Source organism: Plasmodium cynomolgi, chromosome 9 (assembly GCF_000321355.1).
Source record: "Plasmodium cynomolgi strain B DNA, chromosome 9, whole genome shotgun sequence".
Taxonomy (NCBI): domain Eukaryota; phylum Apicomplexa; class Aconoidasida; order Haemosporida; family Plasmodiidae; genus Plasmodium; species Plasmodium cynomolgi.
In genome coordinates, this window is record NC_020402.1 from 872,755 (window position 1) to 893,490 (window position 20,736).

General features: G+C 44.4%; 6 protein-coding genes across 6 annotated transcripts in view; 5 read left to right on the plus strand and 1 right to left on the minus strand.

Annotated features, from left to right (window-relative positions):
* Positions 1-456: 456 nt before the first annotated feature.
* On the plus strand, positions 457-2,349 carry PCYB_092940 (translation elongation factor EF-1 subunit alpha; the record flags this gene model as incomplete). The annotated part of the gene is made up of 2 exons (XM_004222408.1): positions 457-1,195; positions 1,448-2,349. The coding sequence occupies 2 exons, from the start codon at positions 457-459 to the stop codon at positions 2,347-2,349; spliced, it is 1,641 nt and encodes a 546-aa protein (XP_004222456.1).
* A 1,474-nt stretch (positions 2,350-3,823) lies between these two features.
* PCYB_092950 (hypothetical protein) lies at positions 3,824-7,367 on the minus strand (the record flags this gene model as incomplete). The annotated part of the gene is made up of 2 exons (XM_004222409.1): positions 3,824-6,681; positions 6,779-7,367. The coding sequence occupies 2 exons, from the start codon at positions 7,365-7,367 to the stop codon at positions 3,824-3,826; spliced, it is 3,447 nt and encodes a 1,148-aa protein (XP_004222457.1).
* A 2,444-nt stretch (positions 7,368-9,811) lies between these two features.
* PCYB_092960 (RAP protein) lies at positions 9,812-11,709 on the plus strand (the record flags this gene model as incomplete). The annotated part of the gene is made up of 2 exons (XM_004222410.1): positions 9,812-11,136; positions 11,637-11,709. The coding sequence occupies 2 exons, from the start codon at positions 9,812-9,814 to the stop codon at positions 11,707-11,709; spliced, it is 1,398 nt and encodes a 465-aa protein (XP_004222458.1).
* A 1,241-nt stretch (positions 11,710-12,950) lies between these two features.
* On the plus strand, positions 12,951-13,659 carry PCYB_092970 (hypothetical protein; the record flags this gene model as incomplete). Its single annotated transcript, XM_004222411.1, has 2 exons — positions 12,951-13,277; positions 13,537-13,659. 2 exons carry the CDS (start codon positions 12,951-12,953, stop codon positions 13,657-13,659), a joined length of 450 nt encoding a protein of 149 aa, XP_004222459.1.
* Positions 13,660-14,829: 1,170 nt separating this feature from the next.
* On the plus strand, positions 14,830-18,447 carry PCYB_092980 (SMC family C-terminal domain containing protein; the record flags this gene model as incomplete). Its single annotated transcript, XM_004222412.1, has 4 exons — positions 14,830-14,958; positions 15,103-16,149; positions 16,188-16,824; positions 16,877-18,447. The coding sequence occupies exons 3-4, from the start codon at positions 16,188-16,190 to the stop codon at positions 18,445-18,447; spliced, it is 2,208 nt and encodes a 735-aa protein (XP_004222460.1). The 5' UTR covers positions 14,830-14,958; positions 15,103-16,149.
* A 1,511-nt stretch (positions 18,448-19,958) lies between these two features.
* Positions 19,959-20,736, plus strand: part of PCYB_092990 (ribosomal protein L7A) — a gene marked incomplete at both ends in the record, with an annotated part of 780 nt that continues 2 nt past the window's right edge. The window contains 3 exons of the mRNA XM_004222413.1: positions 19,959-20,133; positions 20,289-20,392; positions 20,580-20,736. The exon at positions 20,580-20,736 is cut by the window's right edge and continues 2 nt beyond it. Of these exons, the coding sequence (XP_004222461.1) occupies positions 19,959-20,133; positions 20,289-20,392; positions 20,580-20,736 (436 nt within the window). The remainder of the gene's footprint in view (positions 20,134-20,288; positions 20,393-20,579) is intronic.

A 20,736-nucleotide genomic window follows, 5' to 3' on the forward strand; every position in this document is an offset into this window, starting at 1 on the left:
GGTACTCTATCACGAATTGTTGAATCTGTTTCCCTACTGGACTTGCCACCACCACCCCTTTTCTTTAAATGTAAATTAAAAAATAAAACAAAATAAAACAAAATAAAACAAAATAAAATAAAAAAATAGGAATAGTTGAGAAGTTGCGAGCTTATGCCATGTACGCATTAGTGGTGATGCTTTCATATGTGTGATATGCTTCGCGATTTGCTCGTTTTGCCGAGTAGGTGAAGCGGCACGTGTATGTGTAGCTGGTGGACTCCCCTCGCATCTACCTTGCTGCCACCGTGTGCGCGTATGTGGTCAGCCCTCTCGATGCTGCTCCATCAAACTGCTTCGCCCCGTTGCACCTTCGCCCCGTCGCCCCGTCGCATCTTCGCGTCTTCACCGCTTTACTCCTTCACCGCTTTACTCCTTCACCGCCTGACTCCACCGCTTTACTCCCCCCCACTGCAGATGAATAATGAGCCCTTCAGCTTCAACGCGAACGCCCCGTCGTACTACCCCGGAATGGCCTACCAGGGGGGGGGCGCCCCAGCTAGCCAAGAAGAAAATGACGCAGACAACGGTTCCTCTTGCCTGGGTACGGAGAACACAGAAGACCCAACAGTAAATGACGTACAGGAACAATTAAAAAAAATGACGATAAATGATGAGCAGCCAGTGGAGAATTACGAAGAAGATAGCCCCACGGAATTGGATAAAAAAGACCAAGTAGAGGATTCTCAAGGAGAAAAAACTTCACAAATAAAAAAAAATTTGGTTCAAGTTGATCCCAGACCTCACTTAAACATTATTTTTATTGGACATGTGGATGCAGGAAAGTCAACCGCCTGTGGAAATATCCTTTACATTCTCGGGTATGTGGATGATAGGACTATAGAAAAATATGAGCGAGAGGCGAAGGAGAAAAATAGGGAGAGTTGGTTTTTGGCTTTTATTATGGATATTAACGAAGAGGAGAGACAGAAGGGGAAAACGGTGGAAGTAGGTAGAGCTCACTTTGAGACGAAGGACAGGAGATTTACCATTTTGGATGCCCCAGGACATAAGAACTTTATTCCCAATATGATTAGTGGTGCTACGCAGGCGGATATCGGTGTGCTGATCATTTCCGCTCGCAAGGGGGAGTTCGAGACGGGCTTCGAGAGAGGAGGCCAGACCCGCGAGCACACGCTGCTTGCGAGGACGCTAGGTAGGGCCCAGAGAGAAGGGGGCGCGGTGAGAAGCCTCAGCGGCATCCCCCGTACTAGGCTGATTGCACAGTAGCTTCTGACAGTGCACCCATTACTATGCTTCTGACACCCCCCATTACTATGCTTCTGACACCCCCCATTACTATGCTTCTGACACCCCCCATTACTATGCTTCTGACACCCCCCATTACTATGCTTCTGGCAGTGCACCCACTACTACGCTTCTCACACCACGCCCCTCCCCCCCCCAGGAATCAACCAACTCATCGTGGCCATCAACAAGATGGATGACCCCACGTGCAACTGGAGCGAAGCCCGCTACGACGAAATACAAAAAAAAATAACTCCCTTTATAAAATCCTGCGGGTACAACATCAACAAGGATGTTTATTTCGTACCCATCTCGGGACTCACCGGACAGAATCTTTTAGAACACGTGTCTAATAAGGATTCTAAAATATATGATGCAAGGGCTAGTTGGTATGATACATCTAAGCCAACATTGATTCAGATTTTAAATACGTTGACTCCCCCCCCCTGGGATGAAAAGGGACCTCTAAGAATACCGCTCTTAGAAGGATACAAAGATAACGGAATTATAGCTATTGGAAAAATCGAATCAGGAACCCTGTACGGAAATAACATGAGTTGCACTTTGATGCCAAATAAGTTGAAGGTAAAGGTGCTGAATGTATACGTGGAGGAGGATGAAGTTCCTTATGCTAAGCCTGGAGAAAATGTTCGAGTAAAGCTGTTAGGTGTTGAAGAGGATCAAATAAGTAAAGGGTTTGTTCTGTGCGATTCGTTGAACCTGTGCTCTGTTGTTAGTGAGTTTATTGGACGAGTAGCCATTGTGGAATTACTTGAACATAAGCCAATCGTGACAGCTGGATATTTCTGTATCTTCCATGCCCATACCACTTGTGAGGAAATTCAATTCCTTGATATGTTGGAGGTTATAGATAAAAAAACGAAAAAGAAAAAAATTAAACCAAAATTTATTAAAAATGACTGTATCGTTACTGCCCACTTTTTACTCTCCAACCCTGTGTGCATAGAAGTGTTTGACAAGCTTCCGCAACTGGGGAGGTTTACCCTGCGGGACCAAGGCAAAACCATAGCCATAGGGAAGATACTGGAGTTAAAGGGGTGATCTCAGGGGAGAAGAAGAAAAGTGTGGTCACAGAGGGGAAATGATAGCGTTGCTTCCACGGCAGAGTATGCTTTTCTACGTTTACATATTTACTCCCAATTTGCATGCCTTTTCTCTTTTCTCCTTCGCGTGAGCGTTCCCCCATCGAGACCCTCCCATTTTAAGTACTATATGCCCCGCCCCCTCCAGTGTAATACGTAAAGGATGGTCCCGACTTTTGCTGTGCCATGTCTCGAGTGCCCGGAGAACCTCCACTTCACTCCATGTCCTTACTTTTTTCGTTCCGTCCACTGGGCCCCAAAGAAATGAAACTTATCACGATGAGTGAAAAGTGAAAATAAAAAGCGAAAATAAAAAGCGAAAATAAAAAGCGAAAATAAAAAGCGAAAGTAAAAAGCAAATATAAAAAAAAAGTGCGCCTTTCTCCGCTGTGCAGTGCGAACGTAGTGAAAAAGACAACCCCCTCAGGGGGGGCCCATCTGTGGCAACCCATACCACCTTTGGCTCCCTGCTGGCGAAGTGGAAGATTTCCCAAAGGAGGCAAGCATCACCAGCCACGCTAGCGCGCCGCCGGTATGCCCAACTTTTGGTCATTTTAAAAATGTGCTTTTTTAAAAAAACTTGTTTTTAAGTTTCGTTTTGAAAAACGTGCATGCATTGAAAAGGATGTGCTAAGTGGGCGCTGCGTGGGTGGCCTCTTCCCCCTTTGCGTCATCGCACGGGGAGGCAGCCCACGTGTGCAAATGGGCACAGGTGTGTAGGAATGTGCGCAGGGAAGTGCGCAGGTATGCAAGCAGGTATGCACACAGGTATGCACACAGGTATGCAAGCAGGTATGCACACAGGTATGCACGCAGGTATGCACACAGGTATGCACGCAGGTATGCACACAGGTATGCACGCAGGTATGATGGGACGTACGTTGGCATGCATGTCAGCATACGAGATGGCACTGCGCGGGGGTAAAAAATTTCCTCCGCGAGCGAAGAGGTAACAAATACGGGGAGGGGGGGTGACCACGCCGTGGTGGAAGCGCGCTACACCATCGCCAGGTTCTTCACGCAAAAATGAATGCTCCACCCTTACAGCGCGCGCAAGTCCCCCGCCTCTCCCCCCGCTGTGAAGAGGGAGAAAAAAAAGAAAAAAAAAAAAAAAACTGTAAACATGTGAGCAGGTGAACTGGAAACGAAAAATGGTACCAGGTGTGGCATTCTGACAAATATGCGAAGGTAACAACTTGTGCTTTTTAAAATGGGCAGTGCAAAAATAAAAAGGGTAAAGGTAATTTTGGCTGACGACGCGCGCGGGGCACGCTCTTCCCCGTAACGTGTGTGTCTCTCCTAACTTATGGTACGCCCCCTCGTAAGGTATGTGCCTGCCCTAACTTCTGCTATTTCTGCTATTTGTGCTATTTGTGCTATTTGTGCTATTTGTGCTATTTGTGCCGTTTCTTCCGTTTCTGGTGCGCCCCCCCTCAGAGGTGCAGCTTCCGCTGCTTGAATAGGGCGCTAACCAGGTTGCTGTTGCGCAGGAGGTAAAACACGATGACGGCGAAGATGAGGACCCAGATGATGCACCAGGTAGCCACTTCATTATTATTCATTATGAGGTCCTCCTGGAGGGATAAGTCAATGTTGGCGATAATTTTCTCCCGCTGGGCACTCGTCGTTTTCAGGCTCTTCGAAATAACGTCCTCAAAGTATTGCGGCAAAACGAAGTAGTTATTCACAAGCTCGTACTTTTCTCGATTGTAGTGGAAGTACAACGTGGGGAGGATCCAGTTCAGAATAACCCCTTGGTAGGTATACGAATTCATAACCGTTTTAAACGCCTCCAATTTGAGAAGGTCCTTCTTGCCACTATTTACCTCCTCCAAAGTGGCATTAATTTTTTCCACCATGTCTTTTGAAAGGCTGTTCATATTCTCCTTGTTATAAATCAGGTCACTAATTTCGTAATACTCATACGGTATGCGTGTCGTAATAATGTACTTGTTAATATCCTTGTTATGACTCTTATCCGTAATGACAACACAGCCATTGAAAAGAGCATCAATCACCATTCTGTTCAGCATGCCCGCAAACTTGGAGCTAATTATACACACTTTGCTCCTTCGCAGCATATGATGGTACTCCTTTAATTTGTTCTTGATCAATTTGTGTGTAGTCTGCATACCCCACACCTTCCAGTAGTACAAATCGAACTCGTATTTCTTTATTTTATGTTTCAGGCTGCTAATATCTTTGTTGTAAATGTAATCCATGACCTTCTGAATTAGGAAGTCATTGTAATTACTGGACGTCGTGTTGCAGAGGTAGAGTATGTCGATGTCTCTATGCTCATTGTTGAGAAAGCTCGGGATGGTATCCTTATAGGTGCATGCTGGAAGGAATACGTCCAGAAGGGAGTAGGACAGCTCCAATTTGAGACTGTTTTTTTTCTTCTTCTTCATCTTTCTGGCAAGGTCCTGGTAATAGGTTGGACTGATTACCATTTTCTTCGAGGTGTCGTTCGGGTCGTTCTCCTTCATGTCGAACATATTTTCAAAATTGTCCAGGCAGCAGGGATTCACTCCATGGGGTAGGAATGCCCACAACGTTTTGTTTTCATCATCGTCGTGTTCATCCTCTTGCTGGGAGTCCTCCCCACCTGCACTGCGCCCATCCTGCTGCTTCCCACCCTGCTGCTTCCCACCCTGCTGCTTCCCATCCTGTTCCTCCTCATCTCCACCTACCCCGTTACCTCCTTTCTTTTTCCTACTGTCGTTATTTTTCCCCTTCTTCTTATGCTTATTTGATATCACCTCATTGGAGTCATTAATGGAGACCTTATTCCATAAGCTATTGACGAGCTTTCTCTTCTCCGACCCGGAGTCAATACTGTTCAAGGGGTTATACTCGAATATATTTACCTGGTTTTGAAAAAATATGTGAGGAAATAAATTCAAGTAGGCATTCTTTACATTGCTATCCCATCCATCATTTATAAATATCAAAGTAGTCATCCTTGGCATACTCTTCAGAAAAAAATAATGATTGTAATAGTTTGAAACAAAACTGCTGTGGACAAAGATGATATCAAATGGTTCCCTTCCTATTTGCTTGTCATAATTGTGTAACAGTGTGTGTAGATTCTTCGTGAAGAATAGAGGGTAGTACTTAAACCCGTAGCCCCACATGTACGTATTCCATTTCAGCTGGCTCTCCATAATATCGTACAAATTGAAGAAGTACCTATCCATGGAGGTGGAGAAGGCCTTCTTCGTTGAGAGGAAGAGAACACGAGGCACTCTCAATACATACTTGGACGTGTCCCTGACGTCTGATTTCGCATCCAAGGGGGGTAACGGGACGAGAAACGATTCCGACTTAACATATGCAGAAGCAGCATCTTTAGCAGTAGCAGAAACAGAGGAAGCTCGGTACTGCTTCACCATTGTCTTCACATCTATGTTCAAGCTGTCCAGCATATACTCCAAGTTGTTATAGTTGATGTAGGAAAACACACAGTTCTTTACCTTACTCGACGCGCAATTACATTCACGCAAATTATCACTCTCCCCTGCAATTAACCCACGCAGAAGTTTCTCATTTTCTAATTTGCTCTTTCTTAAAATGTGGCTATTAATCGATCCACTTTCAACAGATTCGTTATCATCCAATTGGTTCACATCAGCAAACATCCCTGTCTTCTTCTCCTTTTCCTCATCACTCATTTCTTCATAATGAACACTCGTATCATTTGCACTAACATATATATGCTTTTCAAATTCGTCATCAATGTTATACTTATTCTTAATATCCTCCTCACTTGTTATATCATTTAGGATTTTTCTCTCGTAGGAATACGGATTATACCTCCCTTTAAGTGAGCTGAAAAAATTCTTCAGCTTGGAATTCTTTTCTTCTAACTCTTTGTTACTTCCATTGGCATTCATTCCTTTACTTTTGTTAATCAAATTTTGTAATTCTCTCAGGAGGTCCCTTTCACTTTGATTATATTCTAACATAATGGATTCTTTATTTCTAGATCCATCCATTACACCTTTATCTAATGCAAATGGCGCGTTATTGTTCTTCCCTGCGTTGAGGAAGTTACCCAATAGTGATTGGATGTCTCCCATCAGTTTGTTGTTCCCGCCTCCCTTCCCGTCAGCTCCTTTATTCGCGTCGAGATTTCCCAATAGACTGGTTAGATGCTCCAGCGGGTTGCCTCCCTTCCCATCGGCGCCTTTATTTCCGCCGAGGTTGCCCAGTAGACTGGTTAGGTGCTCCATCGGGTTGCCTCCCTTCCCATCGGCGCCCTTTATTTCCGCCGAGGTTGCCCAGTAGACTGGTTAGGTGCTCCATCGGGTTGCCTCCCTTCCCATCGGCGCCCTTATTTCCGCCGAGGTTGCCCAGGAGACTGCCTAGGTGCTCCAGCGGGTTACCACCCTTCCCGTCAGCTCCTTTGTTCCCCCCTAGATTGCCCAACAGGCTGGTTATGCTTTCCAGTGGGTTGCCACCCTTCCCATCGCCTCCCTTGTTGCCACCCGCATTCATCATGTTTAGCAAATTTCCAATAGATTCCATAGGGTTAGCTTTCTGTCCATCTGCACCGGTGCCCTTGCCACCCCCCTGTGCACCACTGTTGGCGGCTCCACCAAACTGCTTCAACATGTCCATCATTTTGCCCATATCTAAATTATTCAAATTTGCATTTCCGCCTCCCTTATTAGTTCCTGTATTAAAAAGGTTCATAAGATTTTCCAGGCCTCCTCCTGATGAGCCTTTCTGGTTTAAAAGATTATTTAACATGTCAAAGTGATCGTTATTATTATTTGCGTTTCCACCTTTACCTCCTTTCCCGTTCAGGGAATTCAAAATGTCCCCCAGTTGGCTAAAGTCAAAGCCACCCTTCCCTGGTTTGTCCTTCCCCCCCCCTTCATCGGTGTTATTGGATTGGTTATTATCATTTGTGCAAATTACAAATACTATAATGAATGAATACAAAAATACACATCTGGTAAATATATTCATTTCTACGAAAAAATAAAATAAATTAACATTAATGGAAAATGAATATTACGTAAGGGGAAGAGTTTAAAAAAAAAAAAAAACTTCGCAATCATCTGGTTAAAAGAAGATATATCTGTGTGCTCGTTAAATGGTATGCGCGGGGGGGGTGAAAAAAAAAGGGGGAAATCACTGATGCGCAATTAGTTGGTGAGAAACCAGTGGGGTTAATCAGTGACACGAGACCAGGGACGAACGACCAGGTGCGCGCAATCAACTGAACAATCAAATATGTACGTGAAGGAGGGGTTTTTCTTTTTTTTTTAAGACAAAAAACGGGTGATAAAGGGATATGGAGAAGGCACATTATTTTTTTTTCATTTTTTCAACACTTAAAATGTACATAACAAAAAAAAAAAAAATTAATGGAAACGCATAATGCTAATGATATTAGCGAGAGAGGATATAATTTACAATTTAGGGGGCGAAAACCCAGGGTTTTTTTTTTTTGCCTTGTGATGCGTACGCGTGTTGGCAAAGTGGGTAGGGGATGGAAGAGCGTGAATGTGTACATATGAGAAGGTACACAACCGGTGGTACGTACGCGATGGCACACAAACGGTGGAACGTACGCGATGGCACACAAACGGTGGTACGTACGCGATGGCACGTACACTATGGTATGCACGCGAACACGAATATGCAAAGCACATATGCGAGTGTACACGCAAGTGCCTATATGCTCCTCTTTTGAAATTTGGCGTAATGTGCTTCCGCTGGGTGTAAAAATAAATTTCAGCATGTGCTACTTATTGCTAGCTTTTTTTTTTTTTTTTTCTCATAAATGCCTGATGCGTTCAGGCGAAATTCAAAATGAAAGCACGAAACAGAATGGAACAAAATGGGCGTACAGGTAAAAGGCGCTGAAAGACGCACGGCGGGATGGAGAAAAAAAGAACAAAATGGGACAAAGCGAACAAAGGGAACGAAATAATTCGGAGAAATTCACACAACTGTGCAGGATTTACTCAAGCCATACATAACACACGCATGCCGCTGAGCACGCAGCACTGCCGGGGAATACTCCTGCAACTGTCGTTCTCTTTCCCTCTCTATGGTGTGGCAAATGCAACAGCGCGCATGCCTCGGCAAGACTGCATACAGGTCAGGTGCATATGTATACATATAAAGGCATACACGTAGCTATGCGGCGAGGCCGTTCCCTTATGTGTACCCCCGTGGGGCGATGTCACAGAATGGAAAAGTGGCTAACCACGTAAAGGTGCGAGCTTGTAATAAACGCATAAGCGCAGGAATGCCTAATCAAGTAGCTTCTTACGTAAAGGCAAATCATACGAACGGTATTTGCAAAAAAAAAAAAAAAAAAAAATATGAACTGTTCAGGTAAATTCGAACATATGATAAATTATGTATGTATCCCAAAGGGGGGAAACCAAATTTGTGTTGTTCGTTCACCCGAGGATATATGTAAGCATTACGGTAACTTCATCTTAAGGTGAGTTTTTCTCCTACAATGCGTTCTTTTTTTTTTTCTCTCTCTCTCCTTTTATTGTCAAATGGTTGCTAAAAAGGTGTTATAAAAAGGAATGAAAAAAAAAATTCCTGAAAAGGTAAATCCACAAAAGAGAAAATTCATGCAGGTGTATAAATTTGTTATGAAAAAAAAAAAAAATGCAGATAAAAAAATGTATTATTAGCATGTCATGTGAGCGAGGTATGCAAAAGTAAGAGTATTCTTTTTTTTTTTTTTTTTTTGTGGGGAATTGAGCAAACAAGTTAGAGTTCAATTTTATATTGGGTAAACACGCGCTCTTCACAATCAGGTGCTCTCTCGCAATTGGGGTAAAAATGGCAAAATAGAAAGTCGAAGGGCACCGAAACGTGTTCCCCCCCAAAAAAAAAAAAAATTACTTCAAATGTGGGGAGACCTGACACTGTAAGGGTAAAGTATACATTCAAGGAACATACGTTGGTCGTGGCAAAAGGATGGATCGACAGCTCGTTGCTCATACATAGAATGGGAAAACCGTCAAAGGTATATGCATACCACGTAGTTTCATTTATCTACATAATGTGCTTGCATGTAGATGCATACACTCTACAGCAAAAGGTGCACGGGACGAGCTTGCTGTACGACGTGGGGGGCTTCATACCGCATGCAGATATAAATGGGCCCCATTGACCAGGTGAAAAAAGTATTCACAGGGAAAAAAAAAAATGCGCCTTCCGTACGCGTAGAAGCCGCATCACTCAAACGCGATGGGACGTATGCAACATTGGGGGGAAAAAAAAAAAAGAACACCTCACAAACGCGCGCTCCTCTTTTGTGGAGATGCCAAGCACGATCAAAAGGTGTCCATAAAAATGCCCTTCTGATGCCGTCCCGTTTCATTCTACACAAGTACGCAGCAACAACAAAATCGTAAAGTTCGCAGAAAGTATGTACTATGTTTTTTACAGATGTGAGATTTATAAGCAAGCTAGCTAGAAACAAACTTAACAAAAGGAGAAGCTGGGTCAAGCGGAATAAAAAATGGATGCTACCTAGGGTTGAGAAATCGTACCTGAAACAGGAGCAAGACTTCGTCGTGCCGCACAAAACCGTGCCGCAGGGAGGGGGGTCCCTTGCAAGGGCAGAACAGTGCCGAGGTGAGGTAAAACATGAAGAAGCCAAAGCTACGGAAGCACCCAGTGACTATAGACGCATCCTCGCGGAGACAACCCGAAAGGAAAAAAAGCATTTAAAACCCCATGAGTATAAGAAGCTGCTGAAGCACAAGGATGGTAGTGGCCGCACCCCGAACGATGATAAGCTACAGCTAAAGCACCTCCTGCGTAGCGGCAAGAGTGGGGGAACACACAAGGGGATGAAGATAGACATAAAAGATTACAAAGACGATGAGAAGGAAAAGAAGAAAAACGAAATGAACACATTTTGGTATATGCCAAGTCCCTTTGAAAAAAAAGGTGTGTATGGAATGAAAGAAAATTCTTTTTACAAATCTTTTATGAGAGACAGGGAAAGACAGCTAGATCACATCGACACGAGAAAGTTAAACGAAAGTGAACAAAAATTACTAAATGAAATGCGCAAAAGGGGGGACAATGTTAGCGGCAAACTTCTCGACGAGAGTATAACTCCCCTCGATGGGGACCAAAAAAGAGAAAAAAAAATCAGGATTAGTCCAAAAAAATATTGGTTTCATGATACGTATCGTTCCCCAGATATCCCCACCTTGAGCACAGTGAAAGCGAGGGAACTGAGATTCCTGATGATGAATGAAGCCAAGCTAGTTAGGAAGGGGAAACCCGTGGACGTGGAATTATGGCTAGCTTTTATGAACCGAGTTTTGAACCTGTCCAGCAAGGTACACGTACGGAGTCTGCTTCGATATTTACAAACCATTGCATCTGTCAAGGTGAATAATAAAAAAATGATAAGCGAAATTCTGTGTGAAATTTTCAAAAGAGAAAATCTGATGAAGCCTAAGCATTATGTATATCTTTTTCAAGGATGCTCTAGATTAAAATGGTCCGACTTCCAATTAATCTATGCACTAAGAAACATGACGTTGTGTTGGCCCATCCTCAGGAATAACTTCCTTGTCAAGTCAGCCAACTCGATAAGTAAGCTAGGGTTAGCAAACAGTGTGTACAGTAAATCCTTGCAAATTACGCTTTGTGAACGGCTAGGTAATTTCTCAGGGAAAAATCTGAAGGCCATCAAGGCCATTACCTTTTTGGAACTGTTCACCGAGGAAATGATTTTAAAGTTCATTTCTCTTGCTAGTTTTTACAAAGAATATTTTAGCTACTACACACGTCACCTGCAGGTATTGCATCTGTACGTTACGCTATTTTGCCCATCCTTGTGTGACAGACTGACGGCGGAACAGCGGGCCTTTCTGTGGCGTTACTCGCGTGGTGCTAACTGGAAGGAGATCCGCAGTAAGGGGAGCCATGAGTGCAGCAGCGATGAGGAGAGCGACGGGTGCAGCAGCGATGAGGAGAGCGACGGGTGCAGCAGTGATGAGGAGAGGGACGGGTGCAGCAGTGATGAGGAGAGGGACGGGTGCAGCAGCGATGAGGAGAGGGACGAGGCATTGAGCGACCCGTGCCACCCGCGCGCGGATGGGAACTCCCACCAAGGCGCCAAAATAGGAGACAAAATACGCGGAGGGTTCACAAGCATGTTACACAAAGAAATCAGTGACATGCTCACGCTGATAAAAATCGAGCACTTGAATTCGGTTGCCTGTGGACCATTCATAGTGGACATATATCACCCACACTCAAATTATATTATCGAGGTAAATGCCCCCTTCCAATATTACCTCAACTCTGAAAAACTAACAGCCTTGGCAGAATGGAGACACAAATTTCTGGCGCATATGGGATTTAGGCTTATCCACATTTCACACAAGGTGTGGAACAGCCTGCCCACTGAGAAGCAGAAAATGGATTACCTGTCGCGCGCTTTGCCGAGGGGGATGTTCGGGCCGGGGTCCCCCGGTGAGAAGCACCCCAGTGAGGAGTTCCCCGGTGAGAAGCCCCCCTGTGAGAAGCCCCCCTGTGAGGAGTTCCCCTGTGAGGAGTTCCCCTGTGAAGAGTTCCCCTGTGAAGAGTTCCCCTGTGAGGAGTTCCCCTGTGAGGAGCTTCCCTGTGAGGAGCTTCCCTGTGAGTTCCCCCGTTAGCAATCCCCCCTCCGTCGTCTTCTCCCGTCCGTGTCCTTCCCCTCCCCTTTGAGTAACTCCTTGCTAGTTAAGCCTGTGCCCCATCAGGGGGTCTCCAGGCAGTCACAACGTAGCATGGGAGAGAAGCGCACCCATCCAGGGAGTTCCATCACTGGCAGCGTAGCATGGGAGAGAAGCGCACCCATCCAGGGAGTTCCATCGCCGGTAGCGTAGCATGGGAGAGAAGCGCACCCATCCAGGGAGTTCCATCACCGGCAGCGTGGCACTGCGAATGGATGCTCTTGGAGGGACACACCCCAAAAAGGTGAATCGAGTGTTCCTAAAAAGAGAATAACCCCCTGAAGGGGTCCAAATTACAACTGAGCAGGCGAACTTGGCAGTGTGTTCCCATGAATGTTTTTTTTTTTCCATGCTTATGCGATGGAAAATAACGGAGGTCATTCCATCCTCCTCCTACACCGCGCCCCCCCCCTCTCGTCAGCTGACACTACAAAAGGGGAGTGAAAAAAAACGCTTTTCTTTTTTGCCAACCGAATTATAGCCAATGCGTTGGGTCAACAGAAAAAAAATTTCTACATGGAATAATTTTCTGAATGTGAATTCCCCCATGGGGAAGCTGCTCACTTGGGCATGTGCAGTACTATGTATCAATTTTGCAAAAAAAAAAAAAAAAAATTTCGCCTCTTCATGTATGACCAGTTTGCCTAGGCGCGACAGGTTGGGTATATATTCCACCAGTTCAAAAAAAAAAAAAATTGCCAACTATTCAGGGAAAAAGTGGCAAAACGGTAAAGCGACGTAGCAGAGCGGCGACATGACGTTTAACTGACCCTCCGCCCGACAAAGCAAATGACGCCGCGGCTGCTACCCCCCCTGGCGCCACACCACCACAATGATGCAGTGTATGAGTAGGGCAGTTGTGGGGCTGCCCCGGAGACTCGCCACCTTTCCCATCCATTCGAGAAGCTTTTTCTTAAGTCAAGGCATGCTCGCCCCAAAGGTCAAGTCAGGGAAAAAGGGACAGGATAAAAAAGATAATCGGGGGGGAGCGACCACGGACAGTACAGAGGAGCAAAAGGCACACATCTTTAACATCTACAATACAGTCGAGAAGGATCATGAAATTTTGCCTGACCATGCCTACCCCAAATGGCTGTGGGAATTAGAAAAACCGATGAAGAGCTATGGAGAGTTGGCACTGATGTTCCTCTACGGAAAGGTGAAACGAACAGGAGAGAAAAGAAAATGGTTAATGTGAATGGGTACAGTACACACTAAAGAGAGCGCGCTCAGGCATGTCCCTTGTTTGAAAATAACTGCGAAATGGTGTCATACTGATGAGCGAACATAAGAATAGCCACGTATGTACCCATTTCCGTGACCCATGGGAAAACCTACGTATAACCTTTATCCGAGTTCATTTGCTCATCGCAAGGAAATTTTCCGTTTTTTTTTTTTTTTTTGTTAATGTTGAAAAGGCCACGGCAGATGATTATCATCGCTTTCGGAGGCTGCACAACAAAAATCTGATTAAACTGAACAACATGAGGCTAAAGAAGTCCAAGCGGTCGACGGTTAAGCCAGTTTTTTGGGACCTCTAGCTGGAGGCGCAGTGCGGCGCGCTGATGTGTAGTGATGATTGGGGAACTGTTTTTTTTTTTACCCCTTTTTTATGGGGCCCCAGCCAGTAGGGTATACCGCTCGTGTGCACACACGTACATAATGTGTATGTGTGTATTTATGAATATCCCTGTGTATGCCTATTTTTCTTCTTTTTTTTTTTTTTTTTTCTTTCCCCTGTTACCTCTTCCCAATCGTGACAACTCCAATGTGACGCACCAAGCTGCGGACGCAGGGAGGGGACTCCCCTGAAGGGGCCCTTTTTCCCGAACGGATTTTCAAACCATGGCTGTAACTGTTTCGCAAAATGGGAAACTGCTAAACGCTTGGGGAACGGACATGCCTCCCATCGCGCAGGGGAATAAAAAAATAAAAATAAAATAAAAAATAAAATAAAACAAAATGCATAAAAAAAAATAAATCCCTGACGCGTGCTGCACTAAATTATTTGCCTGGGCATACAGAGGTGCCAACTTCTCGATTGGTGAAGCCCCGAGGTTGATTCTTTTTCGCGCCCTGAGTTGTTCCGCGCCGCACGGGGAGTGGCGAGGCGGTTAAACGGGAAAAACAAAAAAATAGAAAATAAAAAATGAAAAAAAAAAAAAGAAGAAAAAAAATAGCCCAACAACAGAATGACAAAACACATTCTATCGAATGAGTGAGGCCAGGTAACACCGACCAAGTAGTGCCAGTCGAGCAAACTTCCTAGCGCGGGATACAACACACAACGACTCATCCAGCTCGCCCTCGCGCGTCAACCCGAGGGGAGGAACGATCCGCGGCCTTGTTCTGTGGAACTCATCGATAGGCACGCGCGTGCCCAATTTGGCAACATCCCCCGAAACAAAAATTAATTACTCTTTTGGGAACACGCTAAAAGCGGGCGGATGTCCACACCTAGTTATGAGAGCACCCATGAGGGGAAAATAGGACAGTGCAGACGGAAACGCTAGAACGAAAAACAAACGGGGAAACGAAACCATTTTTTTTTCGTTTTTCTCCTCATGAGCGCAGTGAAGGGGCATATATAATCTGGATTTTACCCCGCCTCATCCTCGCAAAGCCATATATATGCATTTATATATGTACCCCTAGGGGGCCAGCGCGGTGCTGCTAGGGAGAGGTGCGGAAAGAGGGCAAATCTGTGCACAATGACCTTCCCCAGAAAAAGGAAACTGCTGAAGGCGGAAGAGATCACCGGGAAGAAGAAGGCAAATGGGAGTTGGCGCGGGGGAGTGAAGGCGGAAGGGCGGTCACTGGGATCTGCGGTGGGATCTGAAGTAGGCGCTGCAGCAGGCGCTTCAGTAGGCGCTTCAGTAGGCGCTTCAGTAGGCGCTTCAGCAGGCGCTGCAGTGGTGGGTGCCGCCCGCGTGGGGCCAGAAGCGAACGGGTCGGCCATCGCCTGCTCGCGTCCCCCCGCGGAGATGCCGCGAGGCAGCCGGCTGAAGAAGGGGGCAATAATCGAAATCACCGTCTATAACTGGATGGTGTTTAGCGGACCGGTGACGCTAAAAGCAGAAGAAGGAATCAACCTTATCGCTGCCGCAAACGCAAGCGGAAAATCCTCCCTTGTGTGCGCCTTGGTGTTTGGTCTAGGCTATAACTCCAACATACTCTCCAGGAACAAGGACCTAATCAATTACATAAAAAAGGGAGAAAAAAAAAGTTTCATAGAAATTAAGTTAAAAAAAGACGAAAGGACAAACACAGTCATAAAGAGAATTATGCACATAACTCAAAATAAATTGGAGTCATTCTGGTTCGTGAATTACAAAAAGGTTAACTACACAGATATACAGGAACTACAGAAGGAATTCCATCTCAACTTGGGTAACTTAATAACGTTCATGCCACAAGAAAATGTAAGCAGATTTTCTAGGTTAAGTCCAGAAGAGCTATTCGAATGCACGCTAATGGCAATAGATAAAAATTTATTAGACAAATATCATCATGTGAAGAAGCTTGTAAAGGAAAAGAAGGAGGGAGAACACAACATGCAGTTGTTGGAACATCAGGTGAAGGAAGAGGAGAGACTTATAATCGATTTGGAAGAAAAAAAGGGGAAATTTGAAAATTTGAAAAAGCTACTAGCTAAAGTTAGAACCTATCGAGTGAAGAAATCCATTCTGGCCATGAATTCCAAAAAGAAGCAGCTGACAGAAGTGAGATCCAAAGTAGATTCCCTCGTGAAGGAGAAAAATGAACACTTCGAAACGCTGAAGCAGTATCTATCCGAGTTGGAGAAATGCCATAAGGTGATAAATCACCTGTCCGAAAAACTCTCCAGGGAGAAAAAAAAAATCAAGGAAGCAACAACTAAGTATATCAAAATCAATGTCCAGTTAGACGAAATCGAAGGAGAAATTCTGAGTGAGGAAAAGGTCATGGAAGATGCAGTACAACACATGCACGAAAATGAAGAGTATATAAAAAACTTGGATAAAAAAAAAAAAAAATTGAGGAAGAGCTAGATCAGATAGAAAAATTCTTTCATGAAAGAGCCACTCAAATGGGGATCCAAAAGGGAGATGACAATGCAGAAGTCTCAGAAAAAACACTCCAAGAGGAGCTAAAAAATATGGCGAACACAAATAAGCAATTCCTGATGAAGAAGTACGCACTGCAGACAGAGCATGCCTCCCTCATGGAAAAGCTACAAAAAAGACAGAACTATCAAAATATACAAGAAGAAAAATTCCTGAATAGCATAGAATTCACCTTACGTGAAAGAATTTTGAATTATAAAAGGAACATAAAAAATATTGTACAAACACACCATCTGTTAAGCGAATCGTTTTTAGAGGACATAAGGAAGAAGTATGATTTATCGAAGATTACAAATCAGAACGATATGAATGGAGCTATCATCGATGAGCTGTCCAAGCAGAATATCATCTATGGACCACTCTGTAAATATATCAAATGCATCAAACCGCAATTCGATTACGTGTTGGAGTTTTTCCTAAAAAAGTATTTCAACAGCTTTCTCCTTATCGAGAAAGAAAATACATCACTACTGGAGTCGCTGTATAAAAATTACAAACTATCCGTAATTACCATGTCGAAGGAAAATCACAAATTATGTCATGTGACTAATGAAATGAGAGAACGTGGAGTCGAGTATTTCATTTATGAACTATTTGAAAGTCCTAAAAAATGGCCTCATGAATTTCATTCCAATCAATATCGCCTTTGTAGTTAGAGAAGGAACTTTTAAAAATAAAACTACCAAAGATATAACAAATTTTAATATGTTGGAAGAAATAGCCAGACAGATTAATGAACAGGTGGGTACTCTCCTCTATTTCTGTGAACAGAATGTACATCGATATAGGATAAGTACCTACAATAAGGATGTTTTTATAGATAATTTCACCTTCATAGATAGGAGGTGTAAAATATTGTACTATATCAGCTCGGAGGTGAAAAAAGATATTAATGTCTTGGAGAAAAGGAGAAAAGAATGCGAATTGGAGATGCACACTTTGAAGAAAAATATGGACGAATTGGATGTCCTCAAAAAACAAAAAAATGATCAATACAATAACTTGATTCTACAAAAAAGTGAGCTAAACATTAGGAAGAAAAAAAAATTACTTCTAATTAAGGAATTGCAAAAGGTGGAAGAAAATTTGAAGCTTTATCTAAAGGGGGAACAACTTATTGATGAAAAAAAAAATAAAATAAGCAAACGGATTAACCATTTGAATGAGAGGAAGATAAAGCTTTGTAGCGATTACTTTGACACTCTAAAGGGACACAAAGTAAACGATATGGAAGCGTTCTCTATATGGAGGAAACTCTCACAGTGGAAGAGATACCTATCCCTTGTTAAGAGTCAAAACGCAGAAAGTGAGAGAAAACACCAAATGCTCAAATCACAGGTTGATTTGGAAAATACGAAATACACTGCCCTCACGCATGATATTCACGAGTTGGAAAATCTCGTGAAGGTACAGAAGGGAGAACTCTCAAAGGAAGAAATTAAGTCACTCAACCAGATTGAAGTTTCCCTGGAGGAAATCGATAATATTCTCCAGGAGTGTGCCATTCAGCAAAGGATTTATAACAACTTGGAAAAAAATGAAGAGAAATATAATATGCTTGTTTTGTCCATAGAACGGCATAATGAAAATGTGAAACAAAAAAAGGAACAGCTGATTAACCTGGGGAAGGAACTCCAAAATCACAGCAGGCAAATTGAGTTCGTCCTCTCCAACTGGGTCAATCAAATCGACGAGTGTATCCTATTCCTTAATCACAACTTGGGGAAATTTATAGCTTTTATAAACCCCGACTATGGTGCAAAAATCGAACTCGTTAAAAAAAACGACCTTTTCGAACGATGCGAATTGTACATCAAGGTGAAGTTTAAAAAGACTGCTCCCTTTTTGCTACTCTCTGTTTCGCATCAATCCGGGGGGGAGCGCTCCCTCACCACTATGCTGTACATCCTATCGATACAAAAGCTAACCAAGAACGGCTTCTATGTACTGGATGAACTCAACCAGGGGCTGGACCAAACGAATGAGAAGAAAATTTTCGAACTGCTCTCCTGTCTCTCCAACCCGTCCATGTACAAGCAGCACTTTATGCACCACTACGATTATAAGCACATCGAGATTGACTACCAATCCAAGCCTCAGTACTTTATCTTGACTCCCCAAATAATTCGGGACATTTTCTTCAAGGACATCACCGTGCACTACCTCTTCAACGGCTTCGGCGTCCTCTCTGGCCAATTCGACGAGGTGGGGGAGGCGGCGTAGAAGGCGGTGTAAACGGCGGTGGAGGACTCGGCGGAGAGCGAAATGGACAGCTTCTAGACTGGGGGCCAGCCGCACCTCCCGCCCACGGCACGTTGGCTAGCTTTCCCTTTTTCGCCTCACTTTTTCGCCTCACTTTTTCTCCTCACTTTTCCGCTTCACCTTTTCGCGTCACCTTTTTTTTCCCTCGAGTCTCCCATCATTCCCAGCAGCCAGCCACCGCGTGGTGAGGTCGCTCCCTTGTGCGAAGCGGCATCTTAGTGTTTTCCCCCGGTTGGTCAACCCCTCTCCTCCTGGGGTGAACTCACGCGCAGGGCTCCCTTTCCACTAGCGCGCTTTGTCCCATTCGTATCTTCACCCTTGCTACGCCGCACCACAGGGGAGCCCTCCCCCCCTCAAAACTTTTTCGGATATCCCTGCCCCCCCCATCATGTTGGCACCCCCAAAAAAAAGTAGTGACACAAACAGGGGGATTAGCACAATAGAGGAAAAAAAAAAAAAAAAATCACACCATTTCAATATGGCGAGTGAACAACAAATAAGTGAAAATTATGCGATTTGCAAGTGTTCCCATTTTATTTATTTTATTTTATTTTATTTTTTTTCCTCGAACACAACGTCATTCGCATTCGGGGCGAAGATGTATATACTCTTCCTCTGAGGCTTATCCAGTTTGGCGATGCCACGCCAATGTATGCCCTCTCCTGCCTGGCGCTTTCCTTTTTTTTCTTTTTCTCGCTGCGCAACGTTGGCGAAAAAAAAAAAAAAAAAAGGTTACATTTTTGTTTTTTTTTTCCGCGTCGCATTTTGGGTTACGTACCGCTGTTCGTTTGTTCGTTGTTTTTGGGATCATTAAAAAAAAAAATAAATAAAATAAAACACAATAAAATAAAACACAATAAAATAAAACACAATAAAATACAATAAAATATAATAAAAATAAACCAAAACGAACCAAGTCAAGTCAAGCCAAACGAGTGACAGAACGAGTGACAGAACGAGCGAAAAAGCGATAAACGCGCGTAGGCACAAAGAACAGCATCGAAAGCAATTTTGCAGCCCCCCCCACCGGTCAAGTGGATGAACTGATTTTCCCTCGATCTGCCCAAAAGAACTGTCAAGTAGGGTAACAGGACCAACGCCCGAACGGGAAAGATAATAGAAGAAAGAGTGCAGGAGGAGAGTGTAGGAAGAGAGTGCAGGGAGAGGGCATAGCAAAGGACGGCGCTCCCGAGGACCCACATCCACGCTGCATATTCTTTAGCTTACCACTCCGTATCAAACGGGGAAGCAATCAAACAAGCGACGTTGGAAGGAACCACGAGCTGACAATCAGCAGGAGCCCCTTAACCATTCCTCGGAGTGTTCGAGCGCGCCGCATTAACTGGTCGTCCATTTGTGCGCGCACGCCACCCCCCTCGGAAGGAACAAGCAGCAACAAACATATATCAGAGCATATATGTTGGCACACTGATACACTTCTTTGCACCCCCTGTGAGCGCGTTTTGGCCAACATGTCGGACGCCGCGGTGTCGACGGATGCTTTAAACACCGTGGGTGTTCAAGAGAAGGAGGACGACGTGAATGCCAAGATTTTCCCCTTGGCCTCTCCCGAACTGACGAATCAAATTCTCGATGTTATACAAAGGGCAACTGTGTATAGGCAGTTGAAGAGGGGAGCCAACGAAGGTAAAAACGGAAATACTTCACACACGTTGAATGAGTTCCTTCGGGACGATGCACTGTGCGTTACGCATGCCATGTTTCCATGTACCGCTGCTCGCACCACGCGGTTCACCCGGTTCACCCGGTTCACTTTTTTTTTTTTTTTTTCCTCCGCGCAGCTGTCAAAAGTCTGCACAAGGGAATATCCGAGTTGGTGATTCTCGCAGCGGATGCGAAGCCACTAGAAATTATATCGCACATTCCGCTTGTTTGCGAAGACAAGGTGAGTTTTGCTAATATATTTATTTCACTTTTTTTTTGTGTGCAAACTGAGTCATGCGAAGGGTTTGACTTGGCTCGGATTGGTCGCGTCCGCCGGAATGCGCAACCGTTTTTTTTTCGTTTTCCCACCCTTTTGTTTGCACACATTTTTTTTACTTTTTCCCCCCCTGTGTCCCCCCTTTTCTCAGAACACCCCGTACGTCTACGTCCGCAGCAAAATGGCACTCGGCAGAGCCTGCGGAATATCAAGATCGGTTATAGCCACGTCGATAATCACAAAGGATGGATCCCCCCTCGAGACGCAGATAACGGAGTTGAAGGACCTCATTGAGCAGATGCTGATTT